The 20416-nt window shown below is 34.7% G+C and overlaps 1 protein-coding gene across 1 annotated transcript; it reads left to right on the forward strand.

Annotated features, from left to right (window-relative positions):
* The first annotated feature begins 10231 nt into the window (after positions 1-10231).
* Positions 10232-19775, forward strand: LOC149541360 (pentatricopeptide repeat-containing protein CRR2, chloroplastic-like). The gene is made up of 3 exons (XM_089796624.1): positions 10232-10606; positions 11475-12090; positions 15856-19775. The coding sequence occupies exons 1-3, from the start codon at positions 10388-10390 to the stop codon at positions 17052-17054; spliced, it is 2034 nt and encodes a 677-aa protein (XP_089652750.1). The 5' UTR covers positions 10232-10387; the 3' UTR covers positions 17055-19775.
* Positions 19776-20416: the final 641 nt, after the last annotated feature.

Below are 20416 nucleotides of genomic sequence, written 5' to 3' on the forward strand. Positions count from 1 at the left end.
ACAAAATTCCTTGTTAGAGGACATATCTCTACTATCATACCTTGAACCCTTGTTATAAGGTTATAACCTTGTTAAAGACTAAAATAAACCAAGTAAAACCACTACCTCAATGCTCCAGCAAGTGTGAAAGATAATCTTTCCGGATAACATATCCAAGATCATGAACTGATTGATTTGCAACTTACTTCCCAAAATAATTCCTTTGAAGCTTACCTCAATCTCCAATATCATCTCCACTCTTCTCTTATCATCCAACATATAAACTCACATGCAAATCAATTAATTTCACATATCATAACCATACCCAATCAAGAGAAACATCTTTCATTTATACCCTTTACAAACCACTAATTAGGTTGGTGTTAGTTAATATATTTTCACTTCAAGAATATCAATACAAATGACTCACCATGCCTATATTGGAGCACAAATGTCACTGACTGTTGGATAGGTTGTCATTTAATTGATAACCTTCATTTTAATTGTGAGTTGCATCTTCCTCTTAATGATCAATGAATGGAAAGAACAACAAAACATATTTTTCACTAGAAAGAAAAGAAAGGCTCTAACATCTACTCATACATATGCAAGTAGATGTAAAGGATTATTACATTAAAGATGAATGCAAGAAAAAGTAACACAAAGATCACTTTACTTGTATTTATGAATAATGACTAGAGGTAAGGAATGTAGTTATCCATTAAATAATTTGATTGAAATCAACCTTTTAGCATCAAACACACACACTATTTTCATAAGAAGGAAATGACATTGAAAAAGATAACATTGAGTCACAACTCAAGATGGTTGAAAGAAAATAGATATGTATTCAAAGATCCATAAACATATTTTCTTCATTTCTTTAAATTCCAAATGAAAGCTCAAAAGACTCACACTCTTACATATTACAATTGTATTTTTTAAAAAACTATGCACTCCTCATTACCATCTATGAATTTTAGAACTCCCCTTTCCTAAAGCACCAAAGACTTTGCTGAAAAGAGCAGCCCGTGCATTATAATTAGAAAATAAAACCCTCCTCTCTTTTTTCTTGTAGAACCAAAGACCATTTGAAAAAGAGAGAACCCCTTTTCCTCAAGTATTTTACAATAAAGAAACTTCATGGTTATGTCATTTGAATTTATAACTAAATCTTGAAAAATATTATTAATTAAATCTATCTTTATCTTTTTGCGGTCATTATCTTTGGTGGCTTTCTTTTCCCCATTTCCTTTTTGTAACATCAAGAATGTATAAAAATTATAATTAAGATTTTATAAATCATTTAATGATTTTTATAAGAAATTTGGATAGGTGGCATTTGTTGGTGATGCAGTGTTCTCATCATTTTGTGACTGTCATTGACAGTTTTGACAATGCTGCACTTAGACATCTGTAACTTTTGATCTGTATAGAATATTTTAAAAATATTTGGAGATGAATTAGAGAATTAATTTTGTGCAATCATATCCAAAATATATCTTGCTCCAAGTGTGGGATTAAGATTCTTGTCCCCCATAATGACCAGTTTTTTTAATTTGAAAATTTGTGGTTGTTGGTTGCATTGAAAACTATGAACATTCTTCATGTCCATACTTGCATTTTGAGATGATTTTAAGAGCCAATTTGATTCAATTATAGATATATTTGAAAATCCTATGAAGAGCTAGAAATTTATAGTATTCCTCTTACAACAAGTGGTTAATCATTAGGCTAACTGTGCATGGTATTATTGTTGCTCTACATATGAAATTATATGTGAAGTCCATGAATTAACCAGCACTCCACAAAGAATGTTGTAATATAGATTTGGAGAGCATTGTGGATACCTTTATTGCATAAAAGAGTGACCATCTATCAAATTTCATTCCCTTTTTTCAGCAATAGTCAACTATGTTAGCCCATGTTTATAATGATTAAAGTGTTAATGATTTGGAAAGATCATTCTTGCACATGGGAGGGTCCTAGAAACAACTAGTAGTTCCTTTTGTATTTGAATCTTCAAATGTGATAATGAACTTTTTGAGCCTATAAACTACTATAAACCATATTGATCTATCTTGAACATGTCATACCATTTGAACCATTGTGAACTCTATTCAAAGTGGTTCAACAAGGTGATGGGCATTCATATTTTTAAACCTTGAGAGCTCCCTTGAACCTGTAGGGACGTCCATGCAATTTTTTGGCACGAACTGCTATGAACCAATATGTACCCACACAAACCTAGTGTGTGGAATTTTAATCACTGAACTATATCATCAAACCAATTAGCTGATAGAAACTACTCACTTTGAGTCTGCATCTTTGGACCATTACATAAATTGAACCTTGAATATAAACCTACACTTTGAACGTATACCTTCATATCATTGATCTTTTGGCCTTGTTGAACTTATAAGCCTCTTTGAATTCTTATGAACTAGTTTGAACCACTTCAAACTCAAATGCACTTACATGTACTAATGAACCTTCTTGAACCTTTGAACTATTTAAATTAAGGAAGTTCAAATGAATTTCCTTATTTATTTCAAAATTGAAAGGAGATTTCTGCTAAAACATGGCATGCAAGTGGGACCATTTGACTTTGGAGAATTTTTTTAATGGGGGGTCCATATGAGAGCTAACATTGGCTCTAACTGGAGGACTTCTTTTTCATGCAAGAAGTAGTGAAATCCAACATCTCTAGTCAAAAGATATCAGTTCCAAGAACCATTAGGAAATAGAGTCTAAGAAAATGGAGTGCACAGAGTTCTATGCAGATAGGTGGAGGGGCAAAAGGTTGAACCAACAAGCCAAAAAATAATAGAACCTAAACACATAAACTAATAAACCTAACAAAAACTAGAAAATTGAAACAAGTTGCACCTAAGGCACAACAAAACTTTATTTACAAAGGATAGGGCAAGCATCCCATACCTTGAAAGAATGCACTTGACTACTCATGGGAAGCCATTAATTGGTTGTGAGAAGTACATGTTGATGTGGAAACATGGTTGATATGTGAGATGCATCATTCCCAGCAACCATCCTACAATAATTATGAGAGGGGACCTAATAAAAATACATTGTATAAGCTTCTTTAAAAATATACCAAGCCCAAAGAGCCACTCTAAATCATAGAATTCTTGTTGCAACATTTCATCATCATTTGGAATGAGTTGGTCTATACTGCCAACACCAAGATCTTCAATCTCAGAAAAACATATTAGGCTTTGGATAAAAGAAAGATTTGATGGATGTCTTGTAATAATGCCTTTGCCAAGATATAAAGATAGACTGACTAAAAAATTATTTCCGATAAATGCATTACCAAGTTCATCTTCAAAATAAAGTACCTTGATCATGGGAGAGTTATTGAGTAGCTTACCTTCACAACCAACTTGGAATACCCCCATTTTAGCTTGTGTATTTGATAATGTAGGAATGAATAAATTTTCCTCTTTTTACTTTTGAACATACCCACGATCCTCCATTAGTTTAGGCTAGAACCATTCCTCTTGATGTAATATACAACCAAATGAAAAAAATTCATAATCTAAATGTTCATCAATATGAGGGATGTCTTTTTCTTTCTTCACCATTAATTCCTTCATGCTTATGTTGATCCATCAAGCTTCCTAGATTAACATCAATGGTTGGAATGACATTATAAACCTCAAATGTAAAGGAATCAAATTCGTGAAAACAGACAACCTTTGATAGAGTTTTATTAATCTTATTATCACCAAGTCCCTTCTCAATAGGAGGAACACCTATGCAAGTCACCAAATTAGTTATTTTTTAGACATGTTCATCATCATAATCAACATGTAAATGATCAGCTCCCACCATGTTAGGAGAACTATTTTCAATCACACAAGGCATTAGAAAATATTCATTATTAAAAATTGTTAAATTTTGATGGAGACAAGATATAGGGAAAGATGGGTTTTCTTATTTCATTGCAACCCTATTTTGTAAAGGCCTCTTCTCAAGATAAAGATTTTGATCATGAAAATAAGTTTCAAACTATGGCGCCTTCACATAGATTGTGCTTTTACATTTCATTCCACTAAACACCATAACATCATCTATCTCTACAACTTCCTTTTGAGCATCTTCTAAATTTTGGATCTTCTTAATCTTTAATAGGAAATTATTTTTAATTTCTAAAGATGCAATGAAGACACATAAATAATTATTTTCATTTGGTTGACAAGATGGAAGAATTTTACGAACACATTTGTTGAGGTTATCAACAAAATCCCTCATATATTCATCTTCTTTCATTTGAATTTGAAACAAATTACACAACTTGCCAACATCAATTGTAGGTTTGAATCTTTCAAGGAACTTTACATATAGATATTTCCAACAAGTGATCCATTGGTGCAAGGAACCTCCTCTTTTTTATTCTTTTGTGTGTTTTAGGGTTGGTTTAGATCTTTGTGTGTGTGTGTGTGTTGTATAAGATCCAATGGGTTGGATGCTAGCAATTGTCAACTTCATGCTTGTAAGAGACTATAGTGCTCACTAGGTGAAAAGTTGTTATTTTGGCTTAAAATAGTGGAGATTTGGAATTTTAGTGTAGTATGGGTTTGAGGAGTGTTTTAGGACCCTAAATACCCTATATAGGGTCAAGGTGGTGAAACTCACCCATCGAGTTGCCAAAATGAGGCAAACTGCTCATATTGCAAAAAGTTGCTAGCAATTTTGAAAAGTTGCTCAAGCAACTTTGACAACTTTTGCAAGAAGGGAGAAAGATGTAGTTAGATCAGTTATAACCACCCATGATTGGGATATAATCATGGATTCTATGTTTGGAGAAGGCTAATGGAATTTTGGATTGCAATAATTATTTTTGGAACTTCTATACGGACATCTATGTCTGCATTTGTGTAAACTGTGGAGATTTCTTCTTGTTGTACAACTTGTACAGATTGGAAAAGGAGATTAGAGTCCATGAGGATTTATTTCTTTCTAATATCTTTAATTTGTATTAGATAGTTGTGTTTGAAGTTCTGGGTGTACAAAGTTAGGGAATTTTGAAGGTCACTAGTCTACAGTCACCTTGATAGTGTTGTATTGGTAAAAATGGCTCTAACCTAAGAACCCACTGGTGGAATTGGTTGAAACCAAAGGGAAAGTAGGGTTAGGGTCTTTAAATATTTATTTTCTCTACATTTATTTTTTCAATGAGTTCCTTGTTTCAAATGGCAAGCCTTATGGGTGACTATTGAATACAATTGAGCTAGGACAGGGATAAAAATGCTTTGGCATGTGCACCCATAGCTTTGTGCAAAGGATTGGAGGAGATTTACAAGTGCCATAGATGACCCTCTAACAAGTCTTAGTGGTGGGAGGATTTTAAGAAAAGAGTGGGGAACATTTTAGCAATTTTTTATGCTCACTGGTCCAAAGGCCTAATTTGCAGGCTTAAAACTAGGGCTTGATGGAAAACAGGGTTATGGGTGCAACCAGAAGTTGGGATTTTGGAATTTGATAGTATTCACAAGTACATTGAATAATTTTAAGGTCTTATGTGGGGTCATCTGGAGGTTTTGGGTGTTATAGACTAAAACAGTGGAACTAGGCAAGTAGGCCTCCTAAAGGATTTGAGACCAATTGGATTGGAAAGGAGTCCAAAAGTGTGGGAAAGGGTTCAAAGTGATTCTAGATGGACTAAGAAGACTAAAAAGTGTCCAAGTGAATGTGTGGAGAGATTATAGGAAAATTTTTGGGTTTCTAGGACAAAAGACTAGGGAATAAGGTTAGATATTTGGGGAATTAAGTTGGACTAGTGAAACCTTGTAACCTTGGTGTCTTCTAAGAATCAACTATACCTTGGAGGAGAAGTTGATAGTGAGGATCTTGGAGATCCCAATTAGGGGAAGACCAATCAATCTTAACCATTGGATGGTTAAGGAAAAAAAAGGAGTGTTTGGAGTGAAGAAGGCCTAGAATACCAAAGCCTCTACATCATTCATCCATCTAACAAGTTTTGGAACCAATTAAATTTTTTCTCAATGAGGCTCTTGGAAAATAATTTGATGAAGACGTCCTCTTCTTGGACACCAAGAATCTCATAGGAGACTATAACTTCTCTTATATAATCATTTGGATCATGTTTTTATTTCCAACAAACTTAGGAAGGATTTCTCTTGACCCCGAGTAAGGATGAATATGGACACAAAATAAAGGGTCTAATACGAGCTCCCCATGGTTGTGCTACAACCAAATCTATAATATACACCATAACTCTTCAATCAAATATTACACAAATGAAAACATAGAGTTGCCAATTTTGCATGAATACATATTAACTGACGATATCTATTCCTGCATTGATCTTCATTTCCATATCCCCAACAGAGTCGCCAAAAATATGTTAGTTAATAGATTTGCACTTTAGGAAAACCAACACAAAATGAATCACCATGCCTAGATTGAAGAAAAGATGTCACTAATAGTTGGATAGATTATATTTGAATTGGTAACCTTCCTCTGAATTGCAAGGTACAACTTTGTCTTAATGGTCAACAAATGGAAAGAACAAAAAAAATGCTTTTCACCAGAAAGAAAATAAAGGCTCTAAAATCTACTCATAGACATGCAAGTAGATGTAAAAGATTATTACATTGAAGACAAATGCAAGAAAAAGTACCAAAAATATCACTTAACTTGAATCTATGAATATGACTATAGGTAAGGAATGCAACTCTTCATTAAATAATTTGACCAAAAGCAAAGTTTCAGCATCAAACACACACACATAGTTTTGATAAGAAGGAAATGACATTGAAAAAGATCACATTGAGTCACAACTCAAGATGGTTGGAAGAAAAAACATATGTATTTAAAGATCCATAAACATGCTTTATTCATTTCTTCAACATCCAAATGAAAGCTCAAAAGACTCTCACTCCTACATATTACAACTATATTAGAAAAAAAACCCCTCACTCCTCATTACCATCTTCGAATCTAAGAACTCCCCTTTCCTAAAACAACAAAGACTTTGTTGAAAAGAGAAACCCCTACATTATAATCCAAAAATAAAACCCTCCTCTTCTTTTCCTAAAACACCAAAGACCATTCGAAAAAGAGAGAACCTCCTTTTCCTCAAGTGTTTTACAATAAATAAACTCACGGTGATATCATTCAGTTTTATAAATGAATCTTGAAAAATATTATTAATTAAATTTGTCTTTATCTTTCTGTGGTCATTATCTTTGGTGGCTTTCCTTTCCCTATATCCCTTTTATAACATCAAGCATTTATAAACATTATAATTAAGAGTTTATAAATATCATTTTATAATGTTTATAAGTAGATTTGGTCTTTGTGTCATTTATCTGTTGTTCTTAGTTGTTTGGTTATTTTGCATATCTTCCATGTTTGTGAGCAGATGTTTGTGTGCCTTACTTGCTTTTAGGTTAAACACATTCTTCTTTGTAATTTAGTGAATTCATTGGAAATATCACGTGGGGAGCTGTACCTTGGACAATTCAAAGGGGAGATAATCATCACATATCTTACCCAAGTGTTAGTTGTAGATTGTGTCTTCTTGATTGGGTATTCAAGAGTCAGTTTGTAAGGTTTTCTTGTTAAAAGACAAATATGTTCACTAATAGTTGGCATGCTAGAGCTTCCCCAATTTACATTTAATTACATAGGTCCATACTAAGGCATACACACCTTCATAAGCATTGTTATAATTATTACAATAAAATTCCCACATGTTACAACAATAATATTACATTTTATAATGATAAAATATATGCTTCCTCAATACAATTGATTGCCAATAAAAAATACCACACGTTACACAAAAATGACCTTTCCATAATACCCCAAATGCTTCTTGCTCCCAAACACATGCATGATGAACAACTATTCTATCATATCCCAAGCTCATTGATGTTAATTCCTTCTTGCCAATAAGATATAGAAAAACTGCTACCAATTGTCTCCGTTATTATTCTCCATACTTTAGTCTTCTACCAATCTCCACCAAATAAATTGTAACTTATCTAGAACTTAACATAAGACTTGCCGAACACATGACATGATGTCTATACTCATTTTACAACACAAATCTAAGCTCACATTAATCTATATTGCCAACAACTAACTCTATTGTAGAGAAAACTAACCTATAATATACAAAATATGTGTTTGTCTAGAACATACAAATATATGTTGTCATCAAATGATAACACTAGTCATTAATACAATATCTAAGCAACTCATCCAAGTGCCAACAAAGGCATAAATTCCTAACAACCTCATATTTGTAGTCATATAACATGATACAAATCCATGAGAGAAACAATAATATCTCATGTAGGAAAATGAAATGTAGAAGTATCCATGTTCCACTCCTATACTAATGTCATCAGCATAACACCATTATATCTCACAACAAGCATCTAGAATACTCGCTAGCATAACCTCTCTAGCTTTCAACTACAACATCTATGTTATAAGTCATCAAGGGATTCTATTTTATGGTTTAGATTTGTGGATATCAATGCCCTTAGGAAATAACTTGGTTTAGCATCATTTGAGCACATATATTTAATTTTTATTTGTAACTTATAATGCATACACTAGCATCCCATTCAACATTGTTATGATATTATCAAAGATTCACTAAACCTATCAATCCTTAAACGACACCTTCACGCAATCGTTCACTATCAAAACTTTCATATTGCACCACCTTATTCAATGCACATCTTTTAGCACCTCCCACCATTAAATTTACTAAATAACTTCTTGCCTTCTCGTATTATTATCATGACATGCATTGTGCTCAAGATTCCTACTAGCTATTGCATTGAGGTGTTGATTTATGTATCAAGGGTGAACAATATTATTGGTATATTTGTTAAAGTTCACATAGTTGTTAGTTTTAAGTGGACACACACACACACACACACACACACACACACACACACACACACACACACACACACAGCTATTAAAATAATTCATATATTTGGAAGATTTGTTTCCTCTAAAATAGGATTTTCACTATTGTTGGTATATTTGTTAAAGTTCACATAGTTGTTAGTTTTAAGTGAACACACACACACACACACACACACGCACACACGCACACGCACACGCACATGCACACGCACGTGCACGCGTGTCCACACACACACACAAACACACACACGTGCGCGCACGCACACATGCACACGCAGACGCACATGCACATGTGCGCGCGTGCCCACACACACACACACACAGAGCTATTAAAATAATTCATATATTTGGAAGATTTCTTTCCTCTAAAATAGGATTTGAAAGTCCCATAAATATGTAAATCATTTAATTGAATAATAATATGCATTTATTTATCACAATATAAAAAATATGATTACTAACAACACATATTTTGTACTCCTTTATATATATTTTTTCTAAATGAATTTCATTTTAGGATTAAATATTGGTAGAAAATGTGTTGAAGCTCTTTTATATGAAGCTCCATGATATGATAAATAAATCACTTCTTAGATAAGAGGCTCACAATTTATCGTTATGTTATAGGCTCTTGCCTATTATTTATTCCGTTTATTACTCATCTCAAAATGTTTTTATTTAAATTGTTGTATGTAAAGGTATTTAATGAGTATGCATCACTTGCACTTACTAATAGATGTTACATTAGTGCCTAACATAAAGTCATCTCTTACAACCTATTCATAGTAACATTCTAGTGTTTCTCTTAGCTCTCTCATATCTTGATGATGGATCATAGAGTGTGATCTAAAACATTGATATGAGTAATTCCCACATTGTCTAATCCAAAAATAACAACATTAGCAATTTTAATTGAGTATAAAAGCACCAAAACTATGAAGTGGTATTTTTCTGTACCAACGGTAGTTCAAAACTTTTAATGTGGATTTAACATTTTGATTATTATAAGTTTAATACTTGCAATTAATAAAATTTTATTTTTTCTATCATGGTGGTGATAAAATCCTAGTTCTTATATGATATTTACACTTTGTTCAAAAAAAAATCAAGCATATATAATTATCATAGCCACATCAATGTCAATTGTATTTGTTAATTGGTATCTTCTAGCTTATTAAATCTTTCATTTTATTACTATAAGGAGCTTTTATTTTTTAAGATATTACCAATTATTGGATTGGATAGAAATATACCTGTGATTGTCAAAGATGAAGACGAGATAAAACTTTTGATGTAAAACCAGGATAGCATTATTAGGAATTGATTAACTGCCATAAAAATAGTTTATAAAAGATCACCCATGAACTTACAGGCCACACAAACAACATAAGCGTTGTTGGACACCTGAACCGGTGCTTTCCTCACATAAAACCCAGTCCTCCATTTCTAAAGTTTTGCACTTCTAAGCATGACATTGTTGTTATCTCCCACACCAAGCAGTACGCTGCACCAGGTTGGTCGTAGCATTTTCACAAATCAGTGCTTATTACATGATGAAGATGTCTGCTCAACAATTCCCACATGTAGCAAAGCAATTTCAGTTGCAGGTTTTAATGGACAGAGAATAAAACAGAGCTCATTGCAATGCCGTATCACGAAGAACGATTTTAACAGTGTATTTGCAAAGGTAGGTAAATTAGAACCCATTAAAATTTGTTCATTCGTCTGTTATAATTAAACTTGTATAACATTGGAGGGTTTTGTGTCTGCCTGTTAAATAATATTTTGCTTTTAAGTAAATTCTATACCTATATCATGAGAGTTTTTTGTTTCAGTGTTTCAAATTGAAATGGTCTCTACGATCAATTGTGTAATTGAATTGAATTGGGACATTTCCATCTTCTCTACTGGACATTCTTTGATGAGTTCAGCAGGAATCTATTAAAATTAGGCTCGTCGATTTTCCTTTCCACAAGTTTAGTCGAGGCCAAAACAGGAACCCAAAAATTTAGGCTCAAAATGTCTGATTCCAATGCGACAAAGCAATTGATCGCGGAAGAACACTGTGATTATTTTGATGTTTGCATTTCAAGTTCTTTAAAAATATTCTGCATCGCTATGGTACTGTTAATAGCAATTTTCCTTGTTTTTGGAAGATTTTACGTACTAGCTTGCAAACTATCTTTTTGTTATTTTTGTATACACTGCCAAAGTTTCAAAACCTACGAATTCCCATTAGCATGCTGGATAGTGATGATTAATTTGTAGTTCAAACTGTGGATTGTTCATTTAAGGCAATTCATTTCGTAATATCCATTTAGGATTTCAACAAGGATATGACTGCAAATTCTTTGCTTGTTTGTTTTTCAAGTTTAAGCTATAGTTTTAAAAACACTTTGTTTCCAATTTAATTCATGAATTAGGTTATGGGTGCAAATAATTTTCCAATCTGCCTTTGACGAATCATATGTACACATTTACACACGTCACTAACGTCAGTTTTTCTCGTATTACTGTGAATAGAAATATGACTAATGTAATTATACATTGGGCAGGGCAAACGGAATTGTACAAATGAAGAATTAAAAGAAGCCATGAAAATTCTGTCTTTTATGGATCAGCAGGAAATCCCTGTTAACTCAGAGATCTATGCTTCTCTTCTAGAAGCTTGTGCAAAACATAAAGCTTTGGCATTGGGAAAACAAGTACATAAACACATGCTCAGCAACAAAATCAAGCAAACTCCAATTTTATGGTCCAAGCTTGTCAACATGTATGCGCAGTGCAGAAGTATTGAAAATGCACGCCTGGTTTTTGATGCAATGGGAATGAATCGAACTGTTTTTGCATGGAATTCAATGATTGCAGGGTATGCAAGAGAGGGGATGTACAGGGATGCGTTAGCACTGTATTCCAGAATGAAAGTGGATGGGTTTACACCTGATAAGTTTACGTTTCCTCGGGTGCTTAAGGTTTGTGGCAGAATAGGGGATCTAAAAGAGGGCAAGAAGGTCTATGACGATGTCATGAAAAGAGGTCTTGAGTCTGATGTTTTTATTGTGAATGCGCTCATGGACATGTATGCAAAATGTGGGTGTATTGACATTGCTCGAGAAATTTTTGACAAAATGGTTCACAAAGATCTTGTTTCGTGGAATACCATTATTTCAGGTACATAGTTGATGGCAGATGTGGTAGTGTAAATAATCCATAGTAACTGTTTGCCGACATATCTGAATGAAATCACATCCATTGCACAATTTGATAGTTTATAGATTGCACAATAACTGTTTGAAAAAATGCCAGTTTTGATATAAGAAGTCTCTGATAAACCCCGATCCCTCAGTTTATGAGTGATGTAGTCCACCTGATCCTGATTGTCTCTTTTTGCCAAAAATATATTAACAAAACACATCTTGTTCCATCTCTTAAGCTTATACTTAATGCATTGCAGCTGTTTGACAAATAAAAGAAATGAGAACAATGTATGAGTAGATAACAAAACACACGACTCACATGATCCATTCATGGCCAAACCTGAAAGATTTCAGGACCTTGTGAAGAAAGGACTAGTTGACCCTATCACAAGCCTTAGCCATGTCAAGCTTAATAAACATAGGCTTCTACTTTGAAGTAGACATACAATGAATAACCTCAGTAGCCACTCAGATCCCATCCAAAATTTGTCTCCCAGCAAGAAAGCCGCACCGCTATTCTAAAATTAAAGAACAAAGCCACGGCCTAAGCCTCTGAGCAATTAGCTTAGAAATAATATTGTAGACCACATTACACAAGGCTATATGTTTAAAGAGGTCTAGAGAATAAGCTCCTTTCCTTTTTGGGTTAGAGCCAATAATGTAGCATTCATGACTTAAAAAACATCTGTTTATTCCTTGGGGATTCCAAAACTACCTCAAGAAGATCTCACTTGACAATATCCCAAAATTCCTGATAAACTTCTGTAGGAAAACCCTTTGGACCGATGTTGATTTTAGTGTAAAGAATGCAGCAGAATTGTTGGGCAAATTATTTTCCTCTCATGCTAAATGTAGTAGTTGAGAGAATGCATGTTACTTCATTGGAAATTCAACCTTGCTAAATGCTGAGGTATAGGAAGTGTCTGATAAAATGGCTCATAAAAATCACATCTATGATCTATTGCCTAATCTGATAGTTTACAGACTGCACAATAATTATTGGCAAACTGTCTAAGCAAGGTCTCATTTTTGCTAAATGTGATGATTTAGATGATGTATATGAAACAAAATATCTTCATCAAATTTCCTGTCAAGCAAATTATGGAAAATTGCAGAGGGCTCTAATGTGATACTAAGAGTAATAGTTAAGACACTGCATGTTTTTTTTCTGATAGAGTTCTCTAAGAAGTAATGAATGGGGCAGTTTAGAGCATAGTAGCGGAACTCTTTATAACCATGACCAGGATGGGATAGTCTTTTTTTTCCTCTTATCTGGGGCACAGTTCTAGAGGTTTCTAGTTTTTAACTCTAAATGCTAGCATGTTTCCCCTGGCTGGCTTAATCACAAATAAGCTGTAGTTGTTTCATCCATTTTTTCAATTTACTTGTAAAATACTTGGTTTTTAATTTTCTGTCAAAATCTCATATTTAGATTGCAGAGATGGATTTTGTTGTAGTAACACATTGGATTGATTGCAGAACTCATTGTTCAGCAAATATATGTTCCGATTTCATTCTGTTATGGCCTAATTACTGTTTTGTGACCTTGACCTGCATTTTTTAAGGGATTGGAGCTTGGATAGAAGTGATAAAATTATGAAAAATGGCATGCTATGACTCCTCAACTCCCCTAGTAGTTGCCACCCCAAGACCTCATTTTGGCTTTAAAAGGGAAACAAATATGAATTAATTCTGCTATGGATGAAAAAGCAACTTTTTTTAACTTTATTTGGGATGGAATCTTCCAAAAACATGACACTTTTTTAATCTTGTTTTGTAAAATTTTAAGAAATTTTTTACTGACATTTTTCCTCACTAATTGGAATAATACTTACCATTTGATTTGGCAAGCCAATCCCGAGAAAATGCTTTCTACTATGGTTTAGAGACACAAAATTATTTGCTATGATAGCTCATTCTGATCTTATATCTTATGAAATGTAGTAACTTAGAGACTGGAGGAGAACCATCCATGCAATGTCAAGTTAGTTTAGGAACTGAACATGGACTGTGTGATAGTCTCATTGAAATCTTGTTTCATGGCGAATGTGGTAATTTTGAGAATTCACACAAGTATCTTATGTCATGCAAAATATGATAGCTTAGAGATTCCATAATAAATGTTTAAAAACATGTCAACTACACCATGCCTCATGTCAAATGTGCCATTTAAGAAACTGCCGAAGAATTGTTAGACAAATAGCTCTCTGACATCTTGTTGAGTGTGGTAGTTTTGTTTGACAAAATGCCTTGTGATTTCAAACAATGCCAAAAGTAGTAGTGTAGCTCAAATATTTTTACTTGTAAATGTAAATGTACATCAAGATTCTAACCAGAATGTTCAGACAGGTTCTTAACTTTGCACCTTTCTCAAGTGGAGGTTGAAAGCTAAGTTTCACAAAATGCCTCAATGGAATTTCATATTTAGGCTGTACAAGCATTTCTCAATAGATGTTAGATGAAGATCACATCTCATGTCAATTTTTGTTGTTCACAGACTCCAATGAAACTGCTTGCCAAAATGCTTTAGCAAGATCTTGTCTCATACCAAATGTGTTGGTTTAAAGACTGCATTAGAATTACTATTGGACAGAATTACTCTGACATATCATCTTACAGTAGTTTAGACACTTTATGCCAATTGTTTCAAAATCCTCATTCTTGTCTTGCTGCACAATAGCAAGCAGTAGTACATGAGGTGTTTTGAAATCTAAGTAGGGGTTTCATTTCTATAGGAAATTCCCGTGTAGTAGCCATGAGGACATTTTGACATGTTGGGTTGAGCTTCTGTCAATTCTTGGGTTTGAGCCAATCTTCGGGGCCTCTGGTGGTAGTGGTTTGTGCTCTTTGATCTTTGCCCAAGTGTGTACTCTGAGTCAACTAGATAAGATCATGTAAAACATTGGGTTTTTATAGCAGATCCTTAGATTCAAATACACTGCATTTATTTCTGGGAAGGTGTACCTCAATAAACAAAGTTAGGTGCATCTCAAACTTGATGCTCTGCAGTTTGCGTGCACAGGTACTGCATGCAGCTCACACTTTTATCTAGGCAACTTTGGGATGAACAGATACCTCTTGGTAGTGGCATTCAACTGAAGGTTTCCTAGAAAGAGTGAATATACCAACCAAAGGATTAGAAAAGTTACCTAATCTCTTTAAAAATGAGGTAGTTAAGACTCTAAAGGAAATATTCGATAAGATGCATCAATTGAGATTCCACCTCATGCCAAATGTGGTAGTTGAGAGACAGAACAGAAATGTCTTGATTAAAGATCTCATCACATGCCATATGAGGCAGTTCAGAGACCACGCATAAATGATTTGACATGTCCCGATGAAATTTCATCTCATACCAAATATGGTAGCTAAGAGATTGCAAAATAGTGCTGTGACAAAATACGCCAATGAGATCTCATCTTATAGGATACCCTTGAAGGAATATTACGTAGGCTTTTTTCTCTGCCAATGGGCTAAATGTTTCAAAAATGACAAAAAAAAAGAAGAACTAGTTTAAAATTCAATTTATTCAAGAAGAAGATTAGCCTAATTGAGAAATTTTTATATAAGATGTACATTGAGATGTGAGATTCACCAATGTTTATGAATAGTAAATTGCCAGAAGTTAGAGTATAATAGTAGATCATATGGTCTTCTCAATGTTACACTATAATTAGTTCATTTCATACTTCTCAAAACATAGAGACTTTCCAAAATTTTCCCTGATATTATTCTGCAGGCTATGGGCAGAATGGGCATTATGATGAAGTGTTGGTGCTTTTTCGTAAAATGAGTTTGGAAGGAGTGAATCCTGATGGTGTTTCTGTTGCCAGTGTGCTACCTGCTTGTGCCTATACAGGGGCTCTGAAACTAGGCAAAGAGATCCATCAATATATGTTTAGGAGTGGAATTGAGTTCAATGTCTTTGTGGGCTGTGGACTTGTTGACATGTATTCAAAATGTGGCAGGTTACAGAATGCACACCAAGTGTTTGAGAAAACTCCTAAAACAGACTTGGCCTTATGGAATGCCATGATTCAGGGGTATGCCTTACACGGGCAAGGGGAGACTGCTCTTCAACTGTTTAAAGAGATGATCCTATCAGGCAAGAAACCTGACCACATTACGATGCTTTCTTTGCTATATGCCTTTAATCATGCAGGAATGGTGGATAAAGGACGTGAATACTTCTTCAGCATGAGTCGAAATTATGGTATTGCACCAGGAGTTGAGCATTATGCATGCATGGTTGACCTACTTGGACGTGCTGGCTTCCTGGGAGAAGCACTGAACCTTGTCACAAGAATGCCAATAAAACCTGCTACTTCTGTATATGGAGCTTTGCTTAGTGCTTGCAGAATTCATGGGCATATAAAGATAGCAGAATTTGCAGCAAGGCACCTTTTTGAATTAGAGCCTGACAATCCTGGAAATTATGTGTTACTGTCAAACATTTATGCTGCAGCTGGTAGGTGGGAAGAAGTGGAGAAGATAAGACAAGCGATGAGAGAAAAGAGACTGAAAAGAGTGGCAGGATGCAGCTGGATTGAAGTAAAGAGTAGGGTCCACAAATTTCTCGTCTGTGACACATGGCATCCACAGTCAGATCAAATTTATGACAAGTTAGAGAGCTTGCTTAAGCAGATAAAAGAGGCAGGGTATGTTCCTGATACAGACTTTGTTCTCCATGATGTAGATAAAGATAAGAAATTAAGAATCCTTTGCAGTCACAGTGTTAAGCTTACTCTTGCATTCGGACTTATCAGTACCTACCCAGGGACATTAATACAAATCTCAAAGAACCGCCGTGTCTGTGGTGATTGCCATATTGCAATCAAACTCATTTCCAAGACTGTAGGTCGTGAAATTATTGTGAGGGATCCTAATCGCTTTCATCATTTCAAGAATGGGCTGTGTTCTTGTGGGGACTATTGGTAACAACCTTGGCAGAAGCATTTGCATTGGGCAGGTTTCTTCATATTTCCCACTACACAGTTTGAGGTAGCCATCCATTAATCGAATAGCAGTATAATCAGTCCTTGGGTTGCTTTGTACATGCCATTTGATTCAAATTCTTATAAAGGACTTTGACTTCACTGCCATAGACGATACTCTGACAATATTGAGTTGGAGTTTGACTAATCAGAATAGAATAAAATTATCTCAGATAGATTCTTGATAATAGTTGGGTGAAAAATTAATAGAGGTGAAGCATACTGGATGGAGAAATTTCTAAAGTAGGCACCCATTCCCTCTTGGAAGTAACCACAGATATCAAACAGCTGACTTTTACTTTTGTTCTTTCTGGATAAAGCTAGGGAAACATGCACTCACTATGGTCTCCTCTAGCTACCAAACACTTTGCTAATGCCTTCGGAATGCTGTGACATGATATAATCATAAAAAATTGTAACAATCTGGAAGACTCGTGCCCAATATGCAGAGAGAACCATTCTAGGAGCAAAAGCATATTGTTATTTCAATTTGTATCGCAGTGCCCTCTTTATTGAGAATGGACATTAGTTGTAAGATGGATACAGGTGGTGTATAATAGCGCTTGGAAACAGTGCTATAAAATTTCATCGTGCAAGATTATATAGCAAAAGGTGCTTGAGATAAGGAATGCAGGAAATCAACTTAGAAACACATTATCACCTACAAGATTTGATAGGGGGAATAGTGTGAAACAATTGTACAAATGAAGATAAATCAGTCTAGAATGCCCTAGGGGTCTATTTCCGTTCATCAATCTGTGCACTAAATGGGGGACCTAGCCAGTGGAGCTACATGCAGGGGACCCCGTCCCCTACTTTTAACACATACAGTTCAATCCCACGACCACAGCATTGTAACAGGGGTACAAAGCCTTTCATTTCAATGGTTGAGTAGGGTTTTGAACCTAGGTGGCAACAAAATCATCAAGTTTTAACCAGCACACGATGCCCTCAATGGCTTAGACTGGCTACTTGGTAATCATCAAATTATTATTATATAATTCCTTATAACTTTGGGTTTTTGGATGTACTGTTTTTGAAGTGGAGATGAAATATCAAACCTAAAACACCCACATGTGTTTGCTTCTCTGAGGTAAAATATGACAGAATGTGAATATGATCCAGTACAGTTATACACTTAGGCTGTGGTTGCTGATAGGGTTCTTCAAATCCTTCCTTTCACTATTACAAACTGGTGGAATGGTTTATGCAAGATTAAAAAATGATTTGCTGCATAAATTGTAGAAGAGGCCTGTAAAGTTAAAATATTTGAATTGTGAACTTATTTTAGCATCTGATTGGACTTCATAGGGTTTCCTCCTTTAAATGCTTCAGCTATCATTTCAGAAGCCATTTGGCTCTTGATAACTTTATGGTGGACGTCAAGAGCTAGGGCAAATGTTTCACAGTTGAATGGTGTAAAAAACAGAGCTCCAATGTTATTGCGCTTATGGAATCACACTTGCTGATAGTGCTTTTCCGTGTTCATCATGTCACTATCATGAACTCAGAAAATGGTGTTAATCCCATGAAATGACATTTGAGGTTGAAATTGTCACATTATGTAATGATTGATTTCTAGAATAAGACTGAAAATAATAAACGGTTTTCGGCAAGGCAATGGAGCCATTTGATGCACACTTGCACTTGGTAGGCCCCCTCTTCAAAGTTCTCTCGAGTGACCTCCTCAAAGGAGTTGGGCAAGCACTTGATAACCTTAAGGTGGACATGTAGACAGAGCTTGAACATAATTTCGTGGAGATGAATGGTTTACAGGGATGGATTACAGACCAGATGAAAGTCCAACGCATTATTTTTTAGCAGAGGAACCTTCAATCATTGGATATGGCAATGCCTCGGTATCTAATAGATCTACTGGACATTTTTGAAATGAAATCTTTTATATACCCGTCCTGATAATCTTTTCTTAAAAAGAGAATTTTCAACATAGTTTTATAACAGAATCTTTTCAAATAATGAGCGCAGTCCTGATAAATGTTTAACGGAGAATATATATTTCCCAAGACTTCAGATAGCGAGAGAAAGCAAGAGATTAGGGGTTACATACTCTTCTATCTGTACACAAATTGTCTGTCGAAATAGCGTTCCAGATTACTATCTGCAAAGAAAGGAGACATTGTATAATTCGATAAAACAGGTTGGGTATGCATCAAAGTATATAAATTCGTGAGATTGAAAGCCTTCCAGCAGCACACCACTTCTACAGGGTTCATTGATTCATTCAACTAAGTCGAAATGCTCCCAGGAAGGACATTTGCATGTGTGGTCTGGGTGGCTTCTACTGTTAGAACTACCTTGCGGTCCCTGAGTAAATACTAACACGATATTCGTTTTAGGATTGCCCATGTCCTAAGGAGGCATACATTTCAGTTGGGAAAGGTTGAACAAGCAGATTTCCCTTGGTTTTTGAAAAATCTCTTTTCTATTGTTTGGCTCGGTGTCATATTATAAGGTCATCTGAATTATTTCTTTATTTTGCTTCTTGTGAATTGACATTTGATTTGTGCATAGACTTACTTCCATTTAAGCATTCGGTATTGATCTTATTAAAATACCTTATGACTTATGCTTGGCATTTGTGTTCATGAAGAGGTTGGAAGGCATGTTATTATTTTATTATTTATATCCTTCTATTTTGTATTCACCAAGTCTTTGCAGAGGTCTACATTGTCTGAGTAATACTGGAGGAATTGATTTCACTCTCCTTTATTTTTCGGCTCTTCATTTTATTGGCTCATTGGAATTTGGTGCTTCTTATTATCCCATTGGTCATGCTTCCCCGCTTTGTCTTGGGTATCAGTGCACATTGAGTTTTATTCCATTTATTGATCCTGGGTATGGTTGTTTGTCCCTTGTTAGATAAAAATCCATGGTCAAATTGTTCTTGTTACCAAGCCAAATTAGATGGCTCTCTACTGAAGATTGATGGGAGGTAAATCTATCCCCCTTGTAGTCTGTTATATCAGATAGGAATGATTATCAGAAAAAGAGTTGATAGTTCTCCAAGCAACATCGCTGGGAGGTAAATCAGTCCCTCTGTAGCTTCTCCATATCCCTGCTCGATTTCCTTTCAAGAATGCCCAAGACTTGTTTAGAACACTTTAAAAACTTTTGGAAGGGTTATCACAACTAGTAGCATAATAATTTAAAGTTCCTAATTTAGGTGTTTATTTTTAATTGATTTGCTTAATTTTTATGTTGCCTTGGTGTATTTATCTAAGATTCCATGTGTTGAAAATATTCTTTTCAAGGTATGGTTTTTGAACATTTGTTATTCTTGTGAGA

This window comes from Cupressus sempervirens, chromosome 8 (genome assembly GCF_028749045.1).
Source record: "Cupressus sempervirens isolate cs-2001-9-10 chromosome 8, ASM2874904v1, whole genome shotgun sequence".
NCBI classification, from domain to species: domain Eukaryota; kingdom Viridiplantae; phylum Streptophyta; class Pinopsida; order Cupressales; family Cupressaceae; genus Cupressus; species Cupressus sempervirens.